Raw genomic sequence first — 19,552 nt, 5'->3', positions numbered from 1 at the left:
AAATCCTTCTATTTATTGCTACTATAATGAATTTGCTCTCAGTTACTAATATTGTAACACAGCAGAGTAGGATATCATGTAGAACTAAGGTTTATTTTGACTCATGCTCCTGTAGTTCTGAGGTCAAAGGTCCTAATCTTACGGTTGTCCTCTTACCTGCAGGTGGAATGTGGTACATAACATTCTATCAAGAGTCATGATGAACAGGATTCCTGGCTCCTAAATTCCCCAGCATTCAATCATGAAGCCTCCAACTGAAGGGGTATAAACAACCAGCAGTTAGAATTAACCAGACTAGATTTAATATAAAATATTCAGCTTTAATAAAGGGAAGAAGGGGAACTTACAAAGCTAGGGTTCCAGCGGAGGCAGGAAAACAAAGAGAGGAAGAGACAAATGCGCATGGATGTTTTATATGTTTTCTTTGGCCCAAGGGGAACACGCCCAAAACAGAATGTGATTGGCTGAGGTTCCCCATCATCCAACTCTATTTAAATACTAATGGTTTCTGGGCTGGAGATATGGCTAAGCAGTAAAAGACTCTTGCTCGACCAAATAGGACCTGAGTTCAGTTCCTGGCATCCACAAACACCTGTCACCCTAGTTCAGTGAATCCGACCTCTTCTGACCTCCTTATGTACCCTACATACCTGTCATAAACACACACAATGCATATCCATTTACATAAAATGAACTAAACCTTAAGAGATAATCCCCACTGTTAGACTACGTTTCCAAATACTTCATCCTTCGCAGTAAAGATTCAGTTTCAACGCACAAACTTTTGGCCATGCTTCAGATCGCATTTGAAACGGAAGTCTGACTTTGCCATACAGTCCCATTGGATGTTGACTGTTTGGAGGTGGTTCTGCTGTGCATGCTGCCGGCTGCTAGGATTCCGGGTATACACTCCAGCCAAACATGTAATTCTTATGTGTTTTCTTTTCCATGCTCACCCGTGGCAGTTTTATAAGGGAAAAGTATCAGCAAGCCAGGATTATACTTTCATGTTTCAGTGTTTACACACATAGTTTTATATATTAAAATGGCCTAAATTTAACCTAAAGCTCAATAAATATTAGCTACCCACACTTAAAACCAGTGGTGGAGTAGTGAGTTTGGAGGAAAATGAGATTTAAATTTCCTGAAGGACACACCAAAATAAAAAGGGAAGCTCACCTATGTTTCTTGCCTCTCTTTTCTTATGGTTCTTTTCTGCCAACTAATTGGTGCCTAAGCTCTCTGCAGGAGCTGCCTCTTCCTCTCCTGTTCCATCCAGATTAGCTCAGGCCATTATCATTTCCCACTGGATTTACTGCTAGGGGTTTAACTCGTCTCTTTGTCTCACCTCTCCCTCGTCCAATCGATCTCTCTCTAGCCACAAAATTGATCTATCAGAAACACAAATGGGGCCGTGTCACTACCCTGCTCAGGTCGGCCACCAACTTACCATTGCCAGCATAGAACAATGTAAAGCTCTAGGAGCCTTGAGTTCTACTTTCTCTTTGGGCACACAGCTCACTCTCCCCTTCTTGCACTGGATGTATAGATCAGGATGTGCCTGTGTAGGGAGTAACAGATACAGGAGTTTGAGCTATGTGAGCACCGCCCAGTGAATGGCAGGACCTCACAGGCAGAAGATGCTGATTGCTGATTCTCCCAACAGCCTTTGAGATGGATCAAAAACAACTTCCTTCTCAACCCCCCTTCTACCGTGTCCTTGTAACCCTCATTGTGTCCTAGGTTCCTAGGGAGCTCTCCACCTAGAAACTAGAGAGGAACAGGCATGTTAAGTGCACATCTGAAAAGATCTTTATCATCTGCCTCTAGGAAGTGATGGAGTCTTGTGTATACTCGGCAGACAGAGACAGAGAAGGTAGATGCTGGAAGTATCTGGACGTGAAGTGTAACCTCTTACTGAAATAGCCACTGTCTGGGAACACTAAATCAAATTTCCTTGAGCTCTAGTCTCTTCTGTGGCTAAGCACTTACCTTGAAGTTTCTAGAATTCCTTCAGTGCTTTTCTGCTTTGCTCAGAGCATCCCTAGGTCAATACAGGTGTTTGCATGATCGCTCCCTCATTTGATAAAAAATGCCACCATGAAGGGACTTGTGTGTGTGTGTGTGTGTGTGTGTGTGTATACATGTGCACTTGTGTGCATGCATGTGCATGTGTGTGTGTAGGTTTAGTTTTCATATTTCCTGGCACCTAGAGAAAGAAATCTGGTGTTGTCAAGGAAGCAAAACAAAGATCTAATAAATGCTGCTGATGAAGTATTTACCACCGCATTTCCCCGAAGCTTGAGATTCCAGTAGCCTTTGCTTCAAGTCGGCAGCTGCTGAAGGTGTTTACCTGACCCTGGCAAAGGCCACAGCTAGTTCTCAAAATCCTTAGCTAAATCACCCTGCTCAGAAAAATGATTGTCTTGTCTGTTATACAGCATAGCAACATACGTAACTAGAGATGGATGAAATGTGGATTCTCATCACTGTAACTCAATACAGTCAGTCTTCTGCAGGGTTTAATACCAGCCTCAGCATCCGCCTTCTCAGATACACCGCAATCCTGCCTGTGGTGTGAAATCACTGGCTAGCATGTCTTCTAGCAGGCGTGCTAGTCTTTACTCTTTCCACTTGGGACTCTCTTATATCCAAGAAGTTCTGACATGACCCCAGAAGTACAGAAATAAAAAATTAAAGTATACAAATCAAAGGTTTATTGATAATAACTGACAAAATTTTATTTTAAAATAATTCAGTGCTATATATGTAATTTTTATCATTTAATAAAAACCAAAGCAAACTTGTAGATTAATAATATCAGTGCGCACGTTAGTTTTTAAAGAGTTGAATCTTGGCTGAATATTTGCTACTGCAGTGTAGACCATCTTTGACATGTCTCAGAGCTGATTGATTACTTTGATTTATGATCCTCATGGCTGAGAACACCATTTTCTGTAAATATAACGTAAAAGGCTGCAGTATATTTAGGGCTTGGGTGATGAGGCATTAGTTAAATGCACTTGCTCCTCTTCCAGCACCCCGGGCTTGGTTCCCAGCAGCCACACCAGGCAGCTCAGAGGTCCAGATCCTGGGTCCAGAGGATTCAATGCCCTCTTCTGGTTTCTTAGGCATCCGTATGCAAAAGGTACACATGCAGACTAGCAGGTGACATATATGCACACAAACAAAATATTTAAAAATGAAATTGCTGAAAACTCCATCTTAATCACAAGTCAAAATTCATTTAATGATTCTTCATTAAACTCCAGACAGCAAATGAAAGGCATGCTTTAAAAATCAAATAATCCAATTCAACCCACAAATACATTGGTTTTATGTATGCTGAGGAATGAGAACAAGGAAATACTGAACGTCTTTATTTTCCAAAATCAAACCATTGTTTTCCATGAGAGAAAAAAGTTTTTATATAAAGTAAAAATGCTGAAATCTCTAGGATATAATAGCCTGGAGGCTGATCCGCAGTGTTTCTGGCCAATGGTTGGTCACGGGTGATGGGATGGTGTCCCATACAAAGCACAGATGCCATGCAGTCAGAACCAAGGCTGCTGGGAGCCCACGTGACTAACACACGACGTAGCCCTAGGAAGCAGACTCCCTAAATGTTTGATGCTGAATTAATTGTGGACATTGTGCCTTCGGAACACTTTCGCCCTTGCCTGCTTTTCTTAAGCCCCCATCCTCAGACACCTGACCCCATGTGGAACTGTGACCCACAGTTAAGGAAGCTAGGCCTTGGAGTATTTTTCGACCTAATAAAATATTTTATTTTGAGCTAGAATTTTCCAGTCTTGGACTTGAAATAAGAAAATTAACTTTGGAACGGTCGAGGGAAAAACTGTTCAAATGGTTAAAAACTGAGAGAGGAATAAAAGAAATAACTTTTAAGTAGTTGAAAGTCAATTTGAATAACATACATGATTGGACTCTAAAAGTCAGAGTTTTCCATTATCTTCTATTCACGGTGTTCCCCATGAGGTATTTACAAAATAAGCCAGTGTTTTCTTGGGCCAGTTAACTGAGGGATGGCTCGAATGAGTGGCAGTCCTTCTTTCTATAAAATGATTCTCCTCTGGTAGCCTCTGGATTTTGATTTGCCATTTATGAATTTTCATAGTTGCCATGTCCTCTTCAGAGCATGGCATGCTTGTAAAAGACATTCTGAGTTTCCTCAATTAAGAATTAAATTGTTACATTAGGAAATTTCTCAGTGACTATATTTCTATTTAATTTTGAACTTGGGGCAGATTTCAACATATTTAGTTCTGATTATTTTGGACTTGTAAAAATCAATATCGAGGTAGACATGGCCTAACGTATGCAAATATCACATTGGGTGGAGTCAGCCCTGAAGGTGTGGCTCCTTGGACAGAATGCTTCTGAAATGTGTTGAAGCCCTGCCATGATGCTGTTTATGTTCAGAAGCTGTCTGTGACTGCCAACACACCATAGTTGTTAAGACTTCACTCTTTTCTGCTGCTGAAGTTTATTGTCCCCAATCCCCTTAAATAAGAAACCCATCACCCAACAGCACCCTTAGAACGGCATTGTGTTCTCTAGTGAAGTGACACCCACTAGGTGGCTTAGACAGGCGTTCTCGGAGCTGTAGAAGCTAGGAGATCTTAGAGACAAGCAGTTCTTACGGGTCTCTTTCTTGAGCTTGCATGAGGCCACCTTCCCTCTGTGTCCTCCCCGCTCTCCCCAGGGTGTATGGATGTGCCCTGATATCTTGCTGTCAGGACTCCTGTTGGGTCTGGGGACGTCGTTCAGAGTGAAAAACTATTACTGCAGAAGGCAGCCGGCCTTAGTTCAGTCCTGGGGATCCTTGCTGGAAGCTCCCTTTCTCACCTGTAGTCAGCACTCTCAAGCTGAGCTGGAAGGCAGAGAGGAGAGAATCAGCCAGAAGCTTGCTGGCCAGTCAGCCCGCAGTGCATAGCACAGGGGACAAAGAGAGCAAGAAAGAGACCTTAGCCACGTGGCAGGCAGGAACCAACTCACCACAGTTGCCCTCTGACTGCAACATGTACACTTTGACATGGACATGTGCACACACAGACACAATCCATTAATTAACGTTAAACAATGGACTCCTCGTAGATTAGATTAAGGCCTATCAGGGAATGCATTTTGCTTATTTATCTCTGTGAATCCAGGCATAGCCGTACTGAGATTAGCCACTCAGATCAGGGCTTCAGTATATCAACAGCGGCTATACATTTATTCAACCCATAGCACACATACACGATTGCTTATGGCCTTTTTCATATATATGTATGTATATTTATGTGTGTATGTATATATATATCCATACATTTGCCTGTGTACAATATGACATGTGCACAACATTTGTTTCATACAAACATAAAAGAAGGTAACTGAGTACTGTCATGAATGTAAATAATACAAATGATAATATTCTAATATGTGCCATTTTTAAAGGTGCTACAGACTAGTTTAGATCTTAATATGTGATCTTTACCTATACATGGAGCTTATTACTCTTCAGATGTTAGTGACATAGAACCCTGAACCACTTTGACAAGTGTGCACTCCCCCCCACAGGTACTTAAGAGCTTGAGTTTCTGAAATATATCTAGGTCTTCAAGTCTGTCTGTTTCTTAATCTCTTTAGTGATATTGTTAAGCCTACATTCTATCTTCTTTTTTGTGACAGGGCATGGCTATGTAGCTCAGGCTGGGATGAAATTCACTACAGAGACCAGGCTGACCCAGAACTGGTGCTCTTTCTGCCTCTGCCTCAGGGCTGCTGGAATTCCAGGCAGAAACCACCCTGGACTCTGGCCAGATGTCCCTTCCTGTCTGCTGCCTTTCCTTGTCTGTGTATCCATCTCTCTCTGATAACTGAGTGTGAGAAATGTCTCTAGTCTCCGGTCTCCTCCACGGATCATCAGTTAGACCACATTTCTGCTCCCTGCTTGAACAGCACACTCATGTTTGGACACCGACTTCAAGGCCTGCTTCTTGTCCCCCTCCCCCTGCCACCTGACAGCCCCCAAAGTCACATTGACTCTTATCTCCCTCTTTAACTATTCTTTAAACCCTAATGCGCACAAGCCTTTAACTGCTGTCGCACCCAGCAATGACCCGTGCAACTCGAATACACTCCTGGGTAGGGAAGATTAATGTACAATGACTAGAGACCAGATTTGTTTAATTTTATTGTGTATGTCTCCCACAGCACCCGGCAGATTCCTAATCACATGGTGGATGTTGCAAGTGCTTATTAATTGATTAATTTACAACAGGGGAAGTAAATTATATAAATGAATTATCACCGTGAAGAGCACCAGAGCCTGTACAGGAACGCTTTAGTTAATTTTGAGATTGTGTTCAATTAAATGAGGAATACAAATGAATTACAATGTTGTAAGCATTTACATGATCGATCCTAATAACCATACAATTATAATATTTACCATTTTAGCTAGTTTGTACAAATATAATTTCAATTTTAAACATTTCAACTTCCCTCTGCCGAATCAATGTCATATAGATTAAGCAGTTAAAAATACCAAATGGCAGTTAAGGCCAAGTATATGACATCGTCTGCCTCCCCCCCTCCCCCACTGTGGGCACAAGACGTTGACACCCCCTCCCATCTCATATTTGCCCTGTCTTTACAGGATGCTCCTTATTAGCAGACTAGCCTCCTATAATGTTCGCGTTATTTGTCTCTAAAAACAAAGCCTTCCCGCTCACGCTGCTTGTGTTGTCTCTTCCAGCAGTTAGCAAAGATGAAGATGCTTCCAGATCACCTAGAAATCCCATTAAAATGGAAATTCTGATTCAGAAGCTGTACTCATCCTGATTTAGCGAAATTCCCCAAAGCTAGGTGGCATTAGACCAACCTTCATCTTGATCCGGCCACGCTGGTGCCCAAAGCTCTGGATCGTTGACAGTTATCACCAACCTTGACTTGGGAAAATCCACCTCCAGTCCCCAATCTTTGGGAGATTGCTGGCCTCAGGCATCCTGACTTTGACTGGGTGGACAGCTCTTGAGGGCAGTTAGAGCCTGTGGACTGCCTGGGGCAGGGGTGAGAGGGGCACAGGAATGGAGGCAGGAGTGGGGGCTCGGGGTTTCTTTAGGGAGTGGGTTGTAATTGCACCTGACAAGCAAAGTCTCCCCCATGTTTGTCCTCTTCTGTGTATTTGAGGATAATTCCACACCTAAGGTGAGGGGGATCATATGGCCAGAAATATCAGAAATTAAGAATCTTCAGGATTCTCCCAGCAGCATCTGGCGCATTGGATTCAGCGTGGTCTTGAACTCTACAATTCTTAGGGGATGTGGCCTCCACTCAGGGAAGCAACCTACCCACAGCCGCCTCCAACCCTCAACCGATACACTTGCTCAGTTTTTTCCAGCTTCTCTCTAGTAAGACCCTGGCCTAGTCTCATCTCTGTAGGCCTCATCTTACCCCAATGCTTCCTTTACTGTCATATGGCAGTTCTCAGAATATCTTCCTGTCATTCACTGTTGCTGTGGTAACATCCCCTAACAAAACCAACTTGGGGGAGTCTATAATAGCTCACAATTCCGTGGTCCACCATGGCAGAGCAGTCAAGGTGGCAGCTAGCCACGCCCACAGTCCAGGGCAGAGAGCAGATATACGTGTGTGCTTTCACCTCCCCAGCTCACATTTTCCATCTTCAACAATCTAGAATCCAAACCTGGAAATGGTGCAACCCACATTTTCGGCGGGCTCTTGCAGCCTCAGTTAATGTTACTGAGATAGCCGCCACCCTGCCCCTCAGGTCCGGTTTTTCACTGAGAATTTCTCCCCAGGACACGCTACTGATTAAAACCAAGCACCGAACACTTTTTCTTGAAGTTACAGGGGCCTCAGTGTTCGCTGTAAATTATAAATGTGAATATACTCCGATCTGAGTGCCTGTTTATGTGGAGGTTTGATTTCAACTGCATTTACTCCTAGCTCATGTTTTCAAGGCTTATAGCTTCAGATTTAGAAGGACGCTTACCTTTCCCCAAGCTCGGAACACAAATATTCCAAACAGATTTTCTTATTCTTTCCTGTAACTCTCGGCCTCCTACTCTGGCATGGCGATCTTATTTCTTGTCCCCGTAATGTGCCCAATAAACAGATCCTGTCTTCTGTCACTTGGAGCGGAGACTCTGGAAGTCGCCATGGAGCCTTGTCAAGAAAACAGACATCTTTGTCAGTTCTGCCCCAATGCTAAGCTCCCCCCACCCCACCCTCAGGTTCCTACCCTTGTCTATGTCTTGTAGCGGCTACCCAGAAATCTGCTTCTGTGGCTTCTACCTGCTACTTAAGTTATCCCAGTCAGTTGCTTTTCTCCTTCACTTTCGGGTTCGTCTTCCTCTGAAACTTAGATGCCTTAATATTTGCTTATAATAGTAATAAGTTGTCACCTAGTGCCCTCCACAGTCCCGTTCACCTCTGTTTCATCTCCTGCTCTGGAGAAGAGGCTCTCTGGACCTAGAACACGGTACGAGATTCCCATCTTGTGTCAAATGTTCCTGAACACTCTCTGTCTGCCTGGAAACCCCTTTCCATCTCACCTTTCCCCGGATGGACTTTCCTTAATTCAAACTCAGCTTAAACATGGCTTTTCCAGAGGTTTCCCTGATCTATTAGGCAAGCAGTCAGTACGGGCATGTACCTTCAATTCTCCCTGCTTCTTAGGCATGAGCGTTGTGAGACCAGCTATCTTGAGTTCGTGCCTTGACTTCCCCTCAGTGAGGGACAGTAACCTGGAATTGAAACCCAGATAAACCTGTCATTCTCCCAGGTGCTTTTTGTCAGGCTGTCTGTCACCATACCATAAACAAAGTTAGAATATTATCTTTAGAAAGAATAAGAAACATAATATAAAATAAAATCTACATAAAATATAATCTATATAAAATCTCCATGCAGTAAGAAATATCTACCATCACACAAAATCAGAACTAAGTATAAAATGAGGAAAACTGTGGCACAAGGTGTGCTCTGCGAACATGCTGTTGGGGGCCTCTCTGGAAAGCTACACTTGAGCTTCCCTGAATTCCTAATACACCCCCATGTTTACGTTAGACTTTCTCAACGTTCTCCTTCCGGTGCCAAGAGCAGTGTTTACCATTTACCGCGGGTATGCGGTGTTTTAAACTGAATTATCTGAACATCATGTATGTGTACTTCAACAAGTTCCTTAATGAATTTGTTTTTGCTTGTTTATTCGCACAGGGTCTCACTGTGTAGTTCCCATTAGCCATAAATTGCAGGTCCTCCTGTCTCAGGTTCCTGAATGGTGGGTTTACAGACACCTGGCTTCACAATTCAGTTTCTAAAACCAGTTTAATATATTAGAAAATTTGTTTTTATGGACAATAATTTCAATTTCTTGTTATATCATATTTCCAGTGGTTAACTAATGTGCACTGATGATTACATTACTAATGCATAGTTGATGAAGATATCTGCCTTACCTCTCATTAAGTAAATAAATATTTCTATATCTGCATCAAAAATACACAAAATAATCCATGTATACTTCTGGGGTCTGCATTTTTATAGATGATGAGAAAAACTAATTTTGAACCATATATTTAAAATACAGTTTTGAAAGATCAGTTTGTCTGTTTGTTGCCTTTAAAATATACTTTTGTCAACATTTATCTCTAGAAAATAAAGATGTCAATATTTTCTATAATGTCAACAAGAAAGGAAAGAAAGTAGAAACATGAAAGGTTTTCCTGACTCTGGGTTTGTTCACGACCTATTAAAGAGATTATTTGAATCCCGGCCATAATACAACATTCAAAAGATTAACTAAGTCTTTGGTGTTTAGCTCATTAAAATGAAAGTGACTTTAGTTAAGTTGCATCTAGGAAAAGACTGAAAAGTTTGCAAGGAAGGACTTGCTGTGTTCCGATCAAGACTGCAGAGGTGTGTGTGTGTGTGTGTGTGTGTGTGTGTGTGTGTGTGTGCGCCCAAGTACAGCCCCAGCCCCTGAACCATGAGCCCCCCAGCCCCCATTTTCCTAAATACATCGTGAAAAGAGGATGAGGTTTCAGCCTTAATTGCTTGCTCCTTTTATTCCCAGTCCCCTCTCAGCCAGGGCTGTGGAAAGCTTTGGTAAAAGGCTACACAATGGAGCTTTTCATTAGGCCCCAGCGAGGCACACAAAGGCAGGCTTTTGGAAGACGGAATGCAGGAGTTTAATTTGCAGGTGGAGAGGAGATAAAAGGTGCTGACGCCTCTCTTATTCTCTTACTTAGGTGACCCTTACCCTGTTCAGCTGATCCCAACCACCATGGCAGCTGCCGCTGCAGCAACACCAGGCTTAGGCCCACTCCAGCTGCAGGTAAGTCTGGAGACAATGCAGGGGAGGCAGGGGTTAAGTAAACGCAGAAGACAGCCATTATCCTGTTAGTGCAAACTACAACCGAGGGCTGAGATTTTGGTCACACATCTGTTTTGTTTTTACATTTCTTTCTTCTGATCCTCAACCAAAAGATTATTATCGATTTTGGTTGTGTGCTCGGCACTAAATACCACTTATATTTTTGCCATTGCTTGGTTTAACAGCGTGAGCTTCAGTTTTGCTTACCCTACAGGGGTAAGCATCATGATTTTGTCATAGAATGGTCTCCATGGACAACAAACAGCCTGTCGGAGTGAACAAACCATACCTGTGATCCAAGGCAACTGAAAGAGAATTTTATTTAAAATCGTTGACGATGCCTGGTGTTATTAAAGTACCTGCAGCCGTTTGTTCTCCTGGCTTACTGGCAGATCGTTTGAGCAAGCAAGGAAGAGTAGACCAAAGTCAGCGGGTGTCCATTTGAGCTTGAGTTTATCCTGACATCCTAATAGAGACCTTTTTGCCCTTCAGATTGTGTATTTCCAGTACAGCCTGGAAAGTCAATAACCTTACCAGATGTCCAAGTGATTTTAAAAATTATGTCTCTCAGGTTGAAAAGAGAATCAATACGGTTTTAGTAGAGGGGACTTTCCTTATCTCAATCTCAGAATTGGTAACCCATAAAATATTCCATGTGCCCCATTATTGTGAGCCTTTGAATTATGCAATTAATGAGAAGAGACGATAAGCTAATACTAGGTTTTATCTTCTCTTGGGGAACTGTTTTACAAGCGTGGGAAACACAGTATGCAAAGCCAGATGTCCTGCAGGCACACTCCATACAGCTGAACTGTATCCATGATTGTGATTTACCATAGACAGTATTAGTCTAGATAGAGTTTGCATTAAATCCAGAGCTGGGTATAACTGATGAACATACAGATTTGTCAAAGGACGACATCGGCAGGAGGAGACGCCAGCGTGAAAGCTGAGAGAGTCTTCTACAGAGATATAACATCCATTGCTAGTTTATTTTTTCCATGGAAACTACACGCTGGCTGTTTCTTTGAGCTAGGAACACACTGGGACGTGCTGGGGCTGTGAGGCCAATACAATTGCTCTAACATTTGTTATCCTCTTCAATGGTGTCTGGGGAATAACAGCAATGTGGGAAAGGGTTGCTATAAGTAAAACAGCAAACGTGCAAAGATATACTCATTGTCGAGGTTTGCTATGGGTAAAATATTTTTTCTAACTTTTTTCAAAGAATGCCTTACATTACCTGACATTGAAAACATCTATGCTTGTAGGTAATAGACAATGCCCTTCATAATAAAATTAGGAGAAAAGATATTTCTCTTAAAGGACTGAAAAGAATAGGGGAATTGGCAGGAAAAGGAAGGGCAGTCTCCAGCATCATATTTGAATGTGGAAACGTAAGTTTTTTTCAGGTGTAGGATCCACATTGAGAGTTTCCACCTACTAGGACTCTCTGGAGAGAAAAGGTGACCACAAGATGGAAGTGTCCACTGAGTCCCCTACCATCTCCATTACCGAGTAGCATTGCTTGGCATCTAAGCTGCTTTTCTAAGACATATTAAAATATTTGGCATAAATTAAGTTTGATTTCCATTTTGATATGTTTCCTATATTTCTCAAGGTTTGAAGTATGGGTTTCTCTACTAAGAAATAAGGGAAGCCTTTGAGGCCGAACAGGTTTGCTCTTTCTTAAACATAATTTAATCTGTAGCAGGGCAAAGTTCATTTCTTTTCCCTTGATAACGGGTTCTTGCTAAGTTCCTCCATCTAGTCTTGACTGTGTCCCATTTTTCCGTCAGTGGCTGTCTGGTCTTGAACACATTACCTTCCTCCCTCATTTGCTCTGTATACTGTTACTATGTACCCCTCTTATGTAGTTCTTAGAAGATTGCAGGTATGCATCCTCATATTGCCTGAGAAAGGTTTCCATGTACCTGGTTTTGTATCCATTAAAGTTTATAATTTTAGTTAGGATCACATCTATTAAAAATTGTACTGTAATATAAGAAAGTTGGTCATCAAAACATCTTCACTTCTAGAAAGCTATGAATACTCATAAAATGTAGTTGCATAAACACATGATTTAATTTTGCAATTATGATAAGGGGGTCGGTATTTACACACAAAAATCCCAAGGGCTTTGTTGTTTCAGGGCTTCTAGGGTTTTTGCTGAGTGGCCTGTGGCATCTTTACTGCAAAGCCTATGAATCCCTCAACCTAACTTCAACCTGCTCCATGCCTACAAAGACACGGTTGTCTCCTCCCCACCCCCTCTGTTGACCCTCCCCGATGGGTTTGAGAGGAGCCATCCATAGTAGTCTGGACAAGTCAGCACATCCACCTCCACTGAGAAAAACTTTCTGAAATGCTCTCTCTCAGGGGAATGTAAGCCACGCTTACCATTCTCTGCCCTTCCCATCTCTGTTAGGCTCCGTTGTCCGGCTCTTTAAAATGCCTTCAGTGGACTCCCTGATCCCGTCAGGGGCTAGAATCCGGTCCTGCCAGAAATGTCACTCGCATGTCTAGTTCACATCTCACTGCCTGATTGCTATTAGGTCAGAAACCCAGTTCTATAGACCAGAAATAAAGGAAGAGGCTACCTACAGGCCTCCTTCTTACACACTCACAATACCTGTGGAGATGCAGAATGGCACCTAGGAGACATTGAGTGTGTAGATTTCCAGGGCACTGATGAGCGTTTCCCAGTAAGCTGGAGTGGGAGGGTCTGTCAGTAAATCTCTCCCACCTTCTTTGTGATTGGGTCCAATCCCCCATTGATAACAGCCATTTGGGTGGCAGGAGTTCTGTCCCTTGCTCCCTGCCCCATGCTCCTCCACAGACAGCCTGAAGTGCTTGGCTGAGGCCCTCCTCCAAGTTCTCTGTGGGCTGTGATGGTACCCCATCTTGCAGCAAGCACCCCACCCTTCTGCTTCTAACCATTCCTACTCAAGAAAACTCCCCAGTGGAGCACGAGTACTCCTATAGCTGCACATCTCAATCTGTCCATCCTGTTTTCTTCAGAGCGCTCTCGTGTGTCTAAGGGGTGAGGTTTTAGGTTTTGTAACTTCTCAACCACCCGGCTAAGAAAGAGTACTTGGGTTTTTCTCTTCTCCAGACTTTTCTCAAGAGTGCCTTCTCCATAACCCAAGTCCTCTTAAAGCCACAGGCCCAGCTTTCTCTCTATTCATCCTGCTCCCTAGATACTAGTTCACATATATAATGCTGTGGGAAGACAGGGAAGGGGACATGAGAAGCTGTCAGAGGCAAGAGGCTCATGATCAGTGCTAGGAGAAGCGCTCAGCGGGTTCTAGGAGGGGGAGATCATGGTTACAGTGATGATGGTGCCAATTGCTGTTTGTTTATCTTAAAAACGTGAGTTGATCTCATGGGCTTATTTACTTGTTTTGTTTTCTGCTACTGTTGATCTGTTTCTATTTGTTGTGGGTGGGAAGTAATGAATCCAGGGGTATCCTTCCCAAGACAGTGGTAGGAACCCTGAACATAGGAAGGAACAGAAGAAACAACCAAGGAGTTCCTTACATATCCCTGACAGACATGCACTGGTCTCACTCTATGCTCGTTCCTCACTAAAAGGGTAGAGGGAAGAGAAACCTTAAATGAAAATAGGATATTTTCCTTCCCTCCTTTTGGGTTCAAATACAATAATTTCAATTAAAATAAAATGCCATAGCAACTAATGTTGCTTGCTGCTGGCGAGACTCCTTCATAGCATCACAGGTGAGGATCTCCTAGGACCCTCTCATTTCTTTATTGTTGTAGCCTGTAGTGTTAGCTATTAGCAGTTATCTTAGACGAGGAAGGAAGCTGGAACACCGAGTTCAAACTCCACAGTATTGAAATCATCACCTTTGACGCGCCGTGCCCAGGAGATGTTATGTGTAACTCCGGAGTCCGTCTCTCTCAAGAGCTTCTCCTACTCAATAACCACATAATCAAACTGCAGCAGTAATTTCCTCTGAGAGCTTTCTGGAACCACAGTGAGCAGTTGGAATGACAGTGGTGGCTGTCCACTTCAGGCCCTGAGCTCTGAGATTCACACCCCTTCACACAGGCTCAAGTTTAAATACTTTCAGGACCTAAATGCAAGGAGGAGTTCTGAAGATCTCTTTCCACTGCTGGTTGGCTTGATTTACTCATCTCGTTTCCTTTTGACATAATTTTGCACATATGACCCTTCGTACTTGTATCACACTCTAAGATAACCCAGAACTTTATTAAAGGAAGAACAATGATGAGCATAATAACTTCAGAAGACCGGAAAAACGACACACTGTAGATGAAATGACTTTTTTTTTTACTATTTATTATTTTGTGGCCCTGGCAATTACTACCATATATAGTAAAAAGTACTTCATATGAAAACTGACATCATTGTGTATTTTAGAAATAGTTAAAATATATGAAACATCATCACATATTACTTTTGTTTTTGAGAGAAATGAATCAATCTCAATTATGAATACAATGAAATGGACATATTATGCCAATTACCTTTTCTTAAAATTTCTTTCTCTTGGAGTAAAATTATCTTTGTGTTTCATGCCCCCTACATCTTTTCTAAGGTTTTCAGTCACATGACCACCTACTTGTTGGCCATATACAGGGAAGACGATATAGATGTTTATGTAGACTATAGACTCAGCCACAAATGGACCTCGCCAAGGGCTGTCTTTCCCCATGCCCGGGCTGCTCACTCCCTGGGCTGTGAGCATTGTCATTCCATCTCTTTCTCCACCTAGAAACAGGAGTGCTACCTCTGTCCCCATCTCTTCCTTCAGTGTGTGTTCCTTCCTTCCACTAAACATGTTAAGAGTCCACCATTTTTCTCATCATAACTGACTAGGCGAGGCCAGCTCGTCTTTCATTCCCAGAAGCCCTCGGGTAGTCTGTCAGGCTCGGTCTTGCCAGCTTACTTCATTATCTTTGTTGATCAAAACAATCTTTTGATGTAAAAGAGAAGTCACTGTTATATCTTGTTCTTGTTTAAGATGTTAGGTACAGAAAGTAAAAATAGATGTCTATACCCCCAGTTGAGGGGGTACAGTCCATCATGTCAAGAAAGCGTGATGGTGGAGCTTGTGGCTGTCATGGCAGGAACCTAAGGCTGCCTCCTCATCTCTTGGCAGACCACCAGGTGATTATTCTTGCGTCCATATAGCTTTCTCACTTTCCCTCTTTTAATTAGCCGTGGAAGTTTGTCAACCACATTATGGTGTATTGACTGAGGTTTCTGTCCTGCCTGGTTCCCGCAGTCGTTAAGTCCCAAAGAAATCACACAGAGGTCTACATTAAGTATAAACTGATTGGCCTAGTATCTTATGCTTCTTATTAACTTTTATAACTTATATTAGCCCATAATTCTTGTCTGTGTTAGTCACATGACTTGGTACCTTTTTCGGCAAGGCAGTCACAGCTTGCTTTCTCTGTGTCTGGATGACAACCGCAGACTGAACCTTCCCTCTTCCCAGAATTCTCGTTGCCCCACCTCTACTTCCTGCCTGGTGGCCCCACCTCTACTTCCTGCCTGGTGGCCCCACCTCTAATTCCTGCCTGGTGGCCCCACCTCTATTTCCTGCCTGGTGGCCCCACCTCTACTTCCTGCCTGGTGGCCCCGCCTCTACTTCCTGCCTGATGGCCCCGCCTCTACTTCCTGCCTGGCTACTAGCCAATCAGCGTTTATTTAAAATACAAGTGACAGGGTATAGACCGTTATCCCACAGCAATGGTGTGCAGTCTCTGCTGTGAATCTCTTGGCACCCACTCAGAAACACGCCCTAAGGTGTATCTCCTACATGATTCTAAATTTTATTGAATTGTCAATGCAGCATGTCCATCTCATTCACCCAGCAACTCAGACTTGCCCTTCGGGTTTCATACGAAAACACTTAGTTTGTTTTTAGGAAAGACTTGAACCAAAGTATGTGTTAAAATCATTGTAGTGTATGTTCTAAATTCTACTATCTGGTTGTTCTGGTCAGGGTTATTATTGCTGTTAGAAAACATACCATAACCAAAGCACCTTTGGATATCACTTCCAATTCATTGTTCATCACCAAAGGAAGTCAGGACAGAAGGCACGGAAACAGGGCAGAAACCTGGAGGCAGGAGAGGGTGCAGAGGCCAAGGAGGAGCGCTACTTACTGGTTTGTCAGTTATGAGTAGCTCATCCTGCTTCTGTATAGCAATCAGGTCAATGGACTGACCCCCTCACATCAACCACTAATTAAGAAAATGCCCTACAAGCTTGCCAGCACCCTGATCACATGGAGGCATTTTCTCAGATGACATCCCCTCCTATCCAATGACTCCAGCTTGTGAAAAGCTGACACAAATGAGCAGCACACTGGTTTCTAACAATCAAAATCCAGATGCCAGTGGCAGGTCATTATTTGAGTTTCACCAAGTGTTTTTTGTGTATTATGGACTCAATAGACAATTGTTAAATAGACAGGGGATGAATAAAATTTATCATTACAATTTCAATAAGTTATTTGATTTTCTCATATTACTGACCTGCAATATAATGAATTAAGCTTATTTTTAATGGTTTGCCAAATAATCTCAATCTTTTAAAAATAATAAATAGCAAATGTAAAAACAAATCAAATGAACCATTCTGACTTATATAATAGAAAAATAGTTTTAGGTTAATTCTATAAGATCATATTAATATTATATTAAAAAGAGAACTATTCTTACTAAAATGGTTGAAAACCAGTGTATGTGGCTGGCACCATGGATGGCAAGTGGTATTTGCCAAAATTAGCTCATCACCTTTCTTTAAACAGCCTTGGTCTGTCCCATCTACCCTGCTCTCTCCCCATCCCTTGACTGGCCAAGCAGAAACTTGACCTTTGGGTTTCTGAGCAGCTCTTCCTTCCACAGGTGCCCCTCCGCCCGGAAGGCCACCCTCACCTTTGACTCTGCTGTAGTTTCGCCTTTCTGACACCTACCTTACTGCACTGGTTAAGGCATAAACCAAGGTCCCTGAAGTCGCCCCCCCAACGCCTCGTTACACTCATCTGATTCCTTGTCCGTCTCCTGGAAATGGTGCACCCCACCAGGACAGGGCCTCCTCCTTGCTTCATTGCACCTCAAGGAACCCAAAGAATGCTTAGCAAATTTCAAGCACTAAGAATCTATCATGTGCTGAGGGTAACAACAATTTCCAATCAAATAATGCAACGTATGATTAATTTCAGAAGCAAATTGTATTTAACAACCGGGGGACTTTGTGATTATTTTAGTCTCTATTAGAAGACACTTAGGGCTTGAGAAAGCTCTAGCTAGCTCTGCCTCTCCTCATTGTTCCTCCCCTTACCTCTGCATAACAATGGGTTGCTGCGTAAACACTGTGTGCTTGTACTTAGGGCAATTGTCTAATTCTTTTGAAGTCGTTCTAATTTACCAAGGAGAGGTGAAATGTTGCAACATCTAATCATTCCTATATTATAAGCTAACATGTGCACAGACACACAGAAGAATACGCCGCTGGAGGTGCTTTTATGTGACACAGTATGGCTCATCTTGCCAAGGCAACACTGACGTAAACTGTGTCTAAATAATAGATGGATATATTTATCAAAACAGTAACTAGCCAATTAGCGCTCTCAGATACCGACCTGACCTGTTTTTTCCCTATCTCCTTTGATTTCTTTTTTTAATTCCGTTTTTCTAACTACTTTTTTCCCCCATGTGCAATTGAGTGATTTGTATTTTTTCTTCATGATCTCAGTTCTTTTTTAAAGAAGGCGGGTTTTTATTTATATACAAAATTGACCTAACTTTATTTCCCTATTTAAAATGAAGTCTAACTATTTACACAAAATAAAGCTAACACAGAATTTTGGGACATTTGTGCCTCAATGAGATCAGCTAAGTGAGTTGTCTGGTCCTAATTAATAAAACCCAGTGACTGCAGCAGACTTCCATCTAGCATTTATTCTTCCTATTCATTCTCATTAATTTGCATTTTACTTAATGAGCATCATGAATCTTTTAATAGTAGTTATACTGTACTGTCCTATTTCTATTTTTTAAGCTAGGCTTCTAATATTTGAAATTGGAAGGAAATATTTATCCAGTTTCTTCTCACTTTATAAATACTGTATCTGTCTTGGCCAAAAGATGGTTACCACCTGTTCTACCTATAGGAAGCCAAAAATACCATCTCCAACCAATGATTAACAGTGATAAGCAGAAGGAAGCAAAGATTGGGATTTTTGGACAGTCATATTTTGCTCAGAATAAGCAAGTAGTCTTCAATCAAGAATTCTTATTGAATTAATTAAACTTTAAAAATTTTACTACAACTATTTCAAAAATTCAAAAGAATAACCTTGGAATATAAAGGCTCAAGATTCCAATTTGTTATAACTGAAGTGAGGAGCTCTTGCCATGTCAGGGACATGTCTTCACTGTGATGCATGAACCTGCACCAGATGTGTTAGAGAAGCCCACGTGATAGGAGCTGAAATCTGGGTAGCTATCAAGACTGAAGCAGCTGAAGCAGCATCAGCTTTTAAATGAAGTGCTCAGCCAAGATAGATATGGATTCCAACAAAACCAAAGCCTGAAGTTTCTGAAAACACCCTTCTAACCTTTGAAAGAAGTCAACAGCAGTGATGAGACACCAATAAAGTCTTCAGAGTACTCAGGGCAGAGAGAGAAGTTCAGCCAAGAGGGTGAACAGAAAGATCCAGAAAAGTCAAGAAAAAACAATATCAGATGGAAAGATCTAGGTGCAGTGTGACCTCATTATAGGAAGTGGGTGTGTTTCCATGTTGAGGTTCTTGTCTGAAGCTTTCCTAGTGGATTACCTAACTACCCAGCTAACATTGAGACCACATTGCAGCTGTAGGACGCTGTCTGCTTCCCAGCTTCTCTCTGAGTGAATTTTCTCACAGGTTAGAAGACTGAATTCTCCTGCTTCCTCTCTCTTTGACCTTGAGCCTGCAGGGCAGACAGACAGAAGCACACTTAGGATTAAACACCACAGCTGCTGGAGCAAGCATTTGCATATGTATTAATAGAGGAAAAAACCCACAACAATTAAATTATATACAGAGATATCCTGCATACTAAAGAACATATGCAAATGGGCCAGGAAGAGTGCGGCCAACA

General features: G+C 42.2%; 1 protein-coding gene across 6 annotated transcripts in view; it reads left to right on the top strand.

Moving 5' to 3' along the window:
- Sox5 (SRY-box transcription factor 5) overlaps positions 1–19,552 on the top strand; it is a 380,838-nt gene that overhangs the window by 266,850 nt on the left and 94,436 nt on the right. For all 6 annotated transcript variants that reach the window (XM_041638650.1, XM_041638635.1, XM_041638643.1 and 3 more), the window contains one exon: positions 10,284–10,369. In XM_041638650.1, the coding sequence (XP_041494584.1) occupies positions 10,284–10,369 (86 nt within the window). The remainder of the gene's footprint in view (positions 1–10,283; positions 10,370–19,552) is intronic.

The sequence above is a fragment of the Microtus oregoni genome, unplaced genomic scaffold, assembly GCF_018167655.1.
Source record: "Microtus oregoni isolate MIOR12 unplaced genomic scaffold, Mior012 000002F_ref0000024, whole genome shotgun sequence".
NCBI lineage: Eukaryota > Metazoa > Chordata > Mammalia > Rodentia > Cricetidae > Microtus > Microtus oregoni.
The sequence above is the reverse complement of the archived record's forward strand: the minus strand, read 5'-3'. Positions and strand labels throughout refer to the sequence as shown.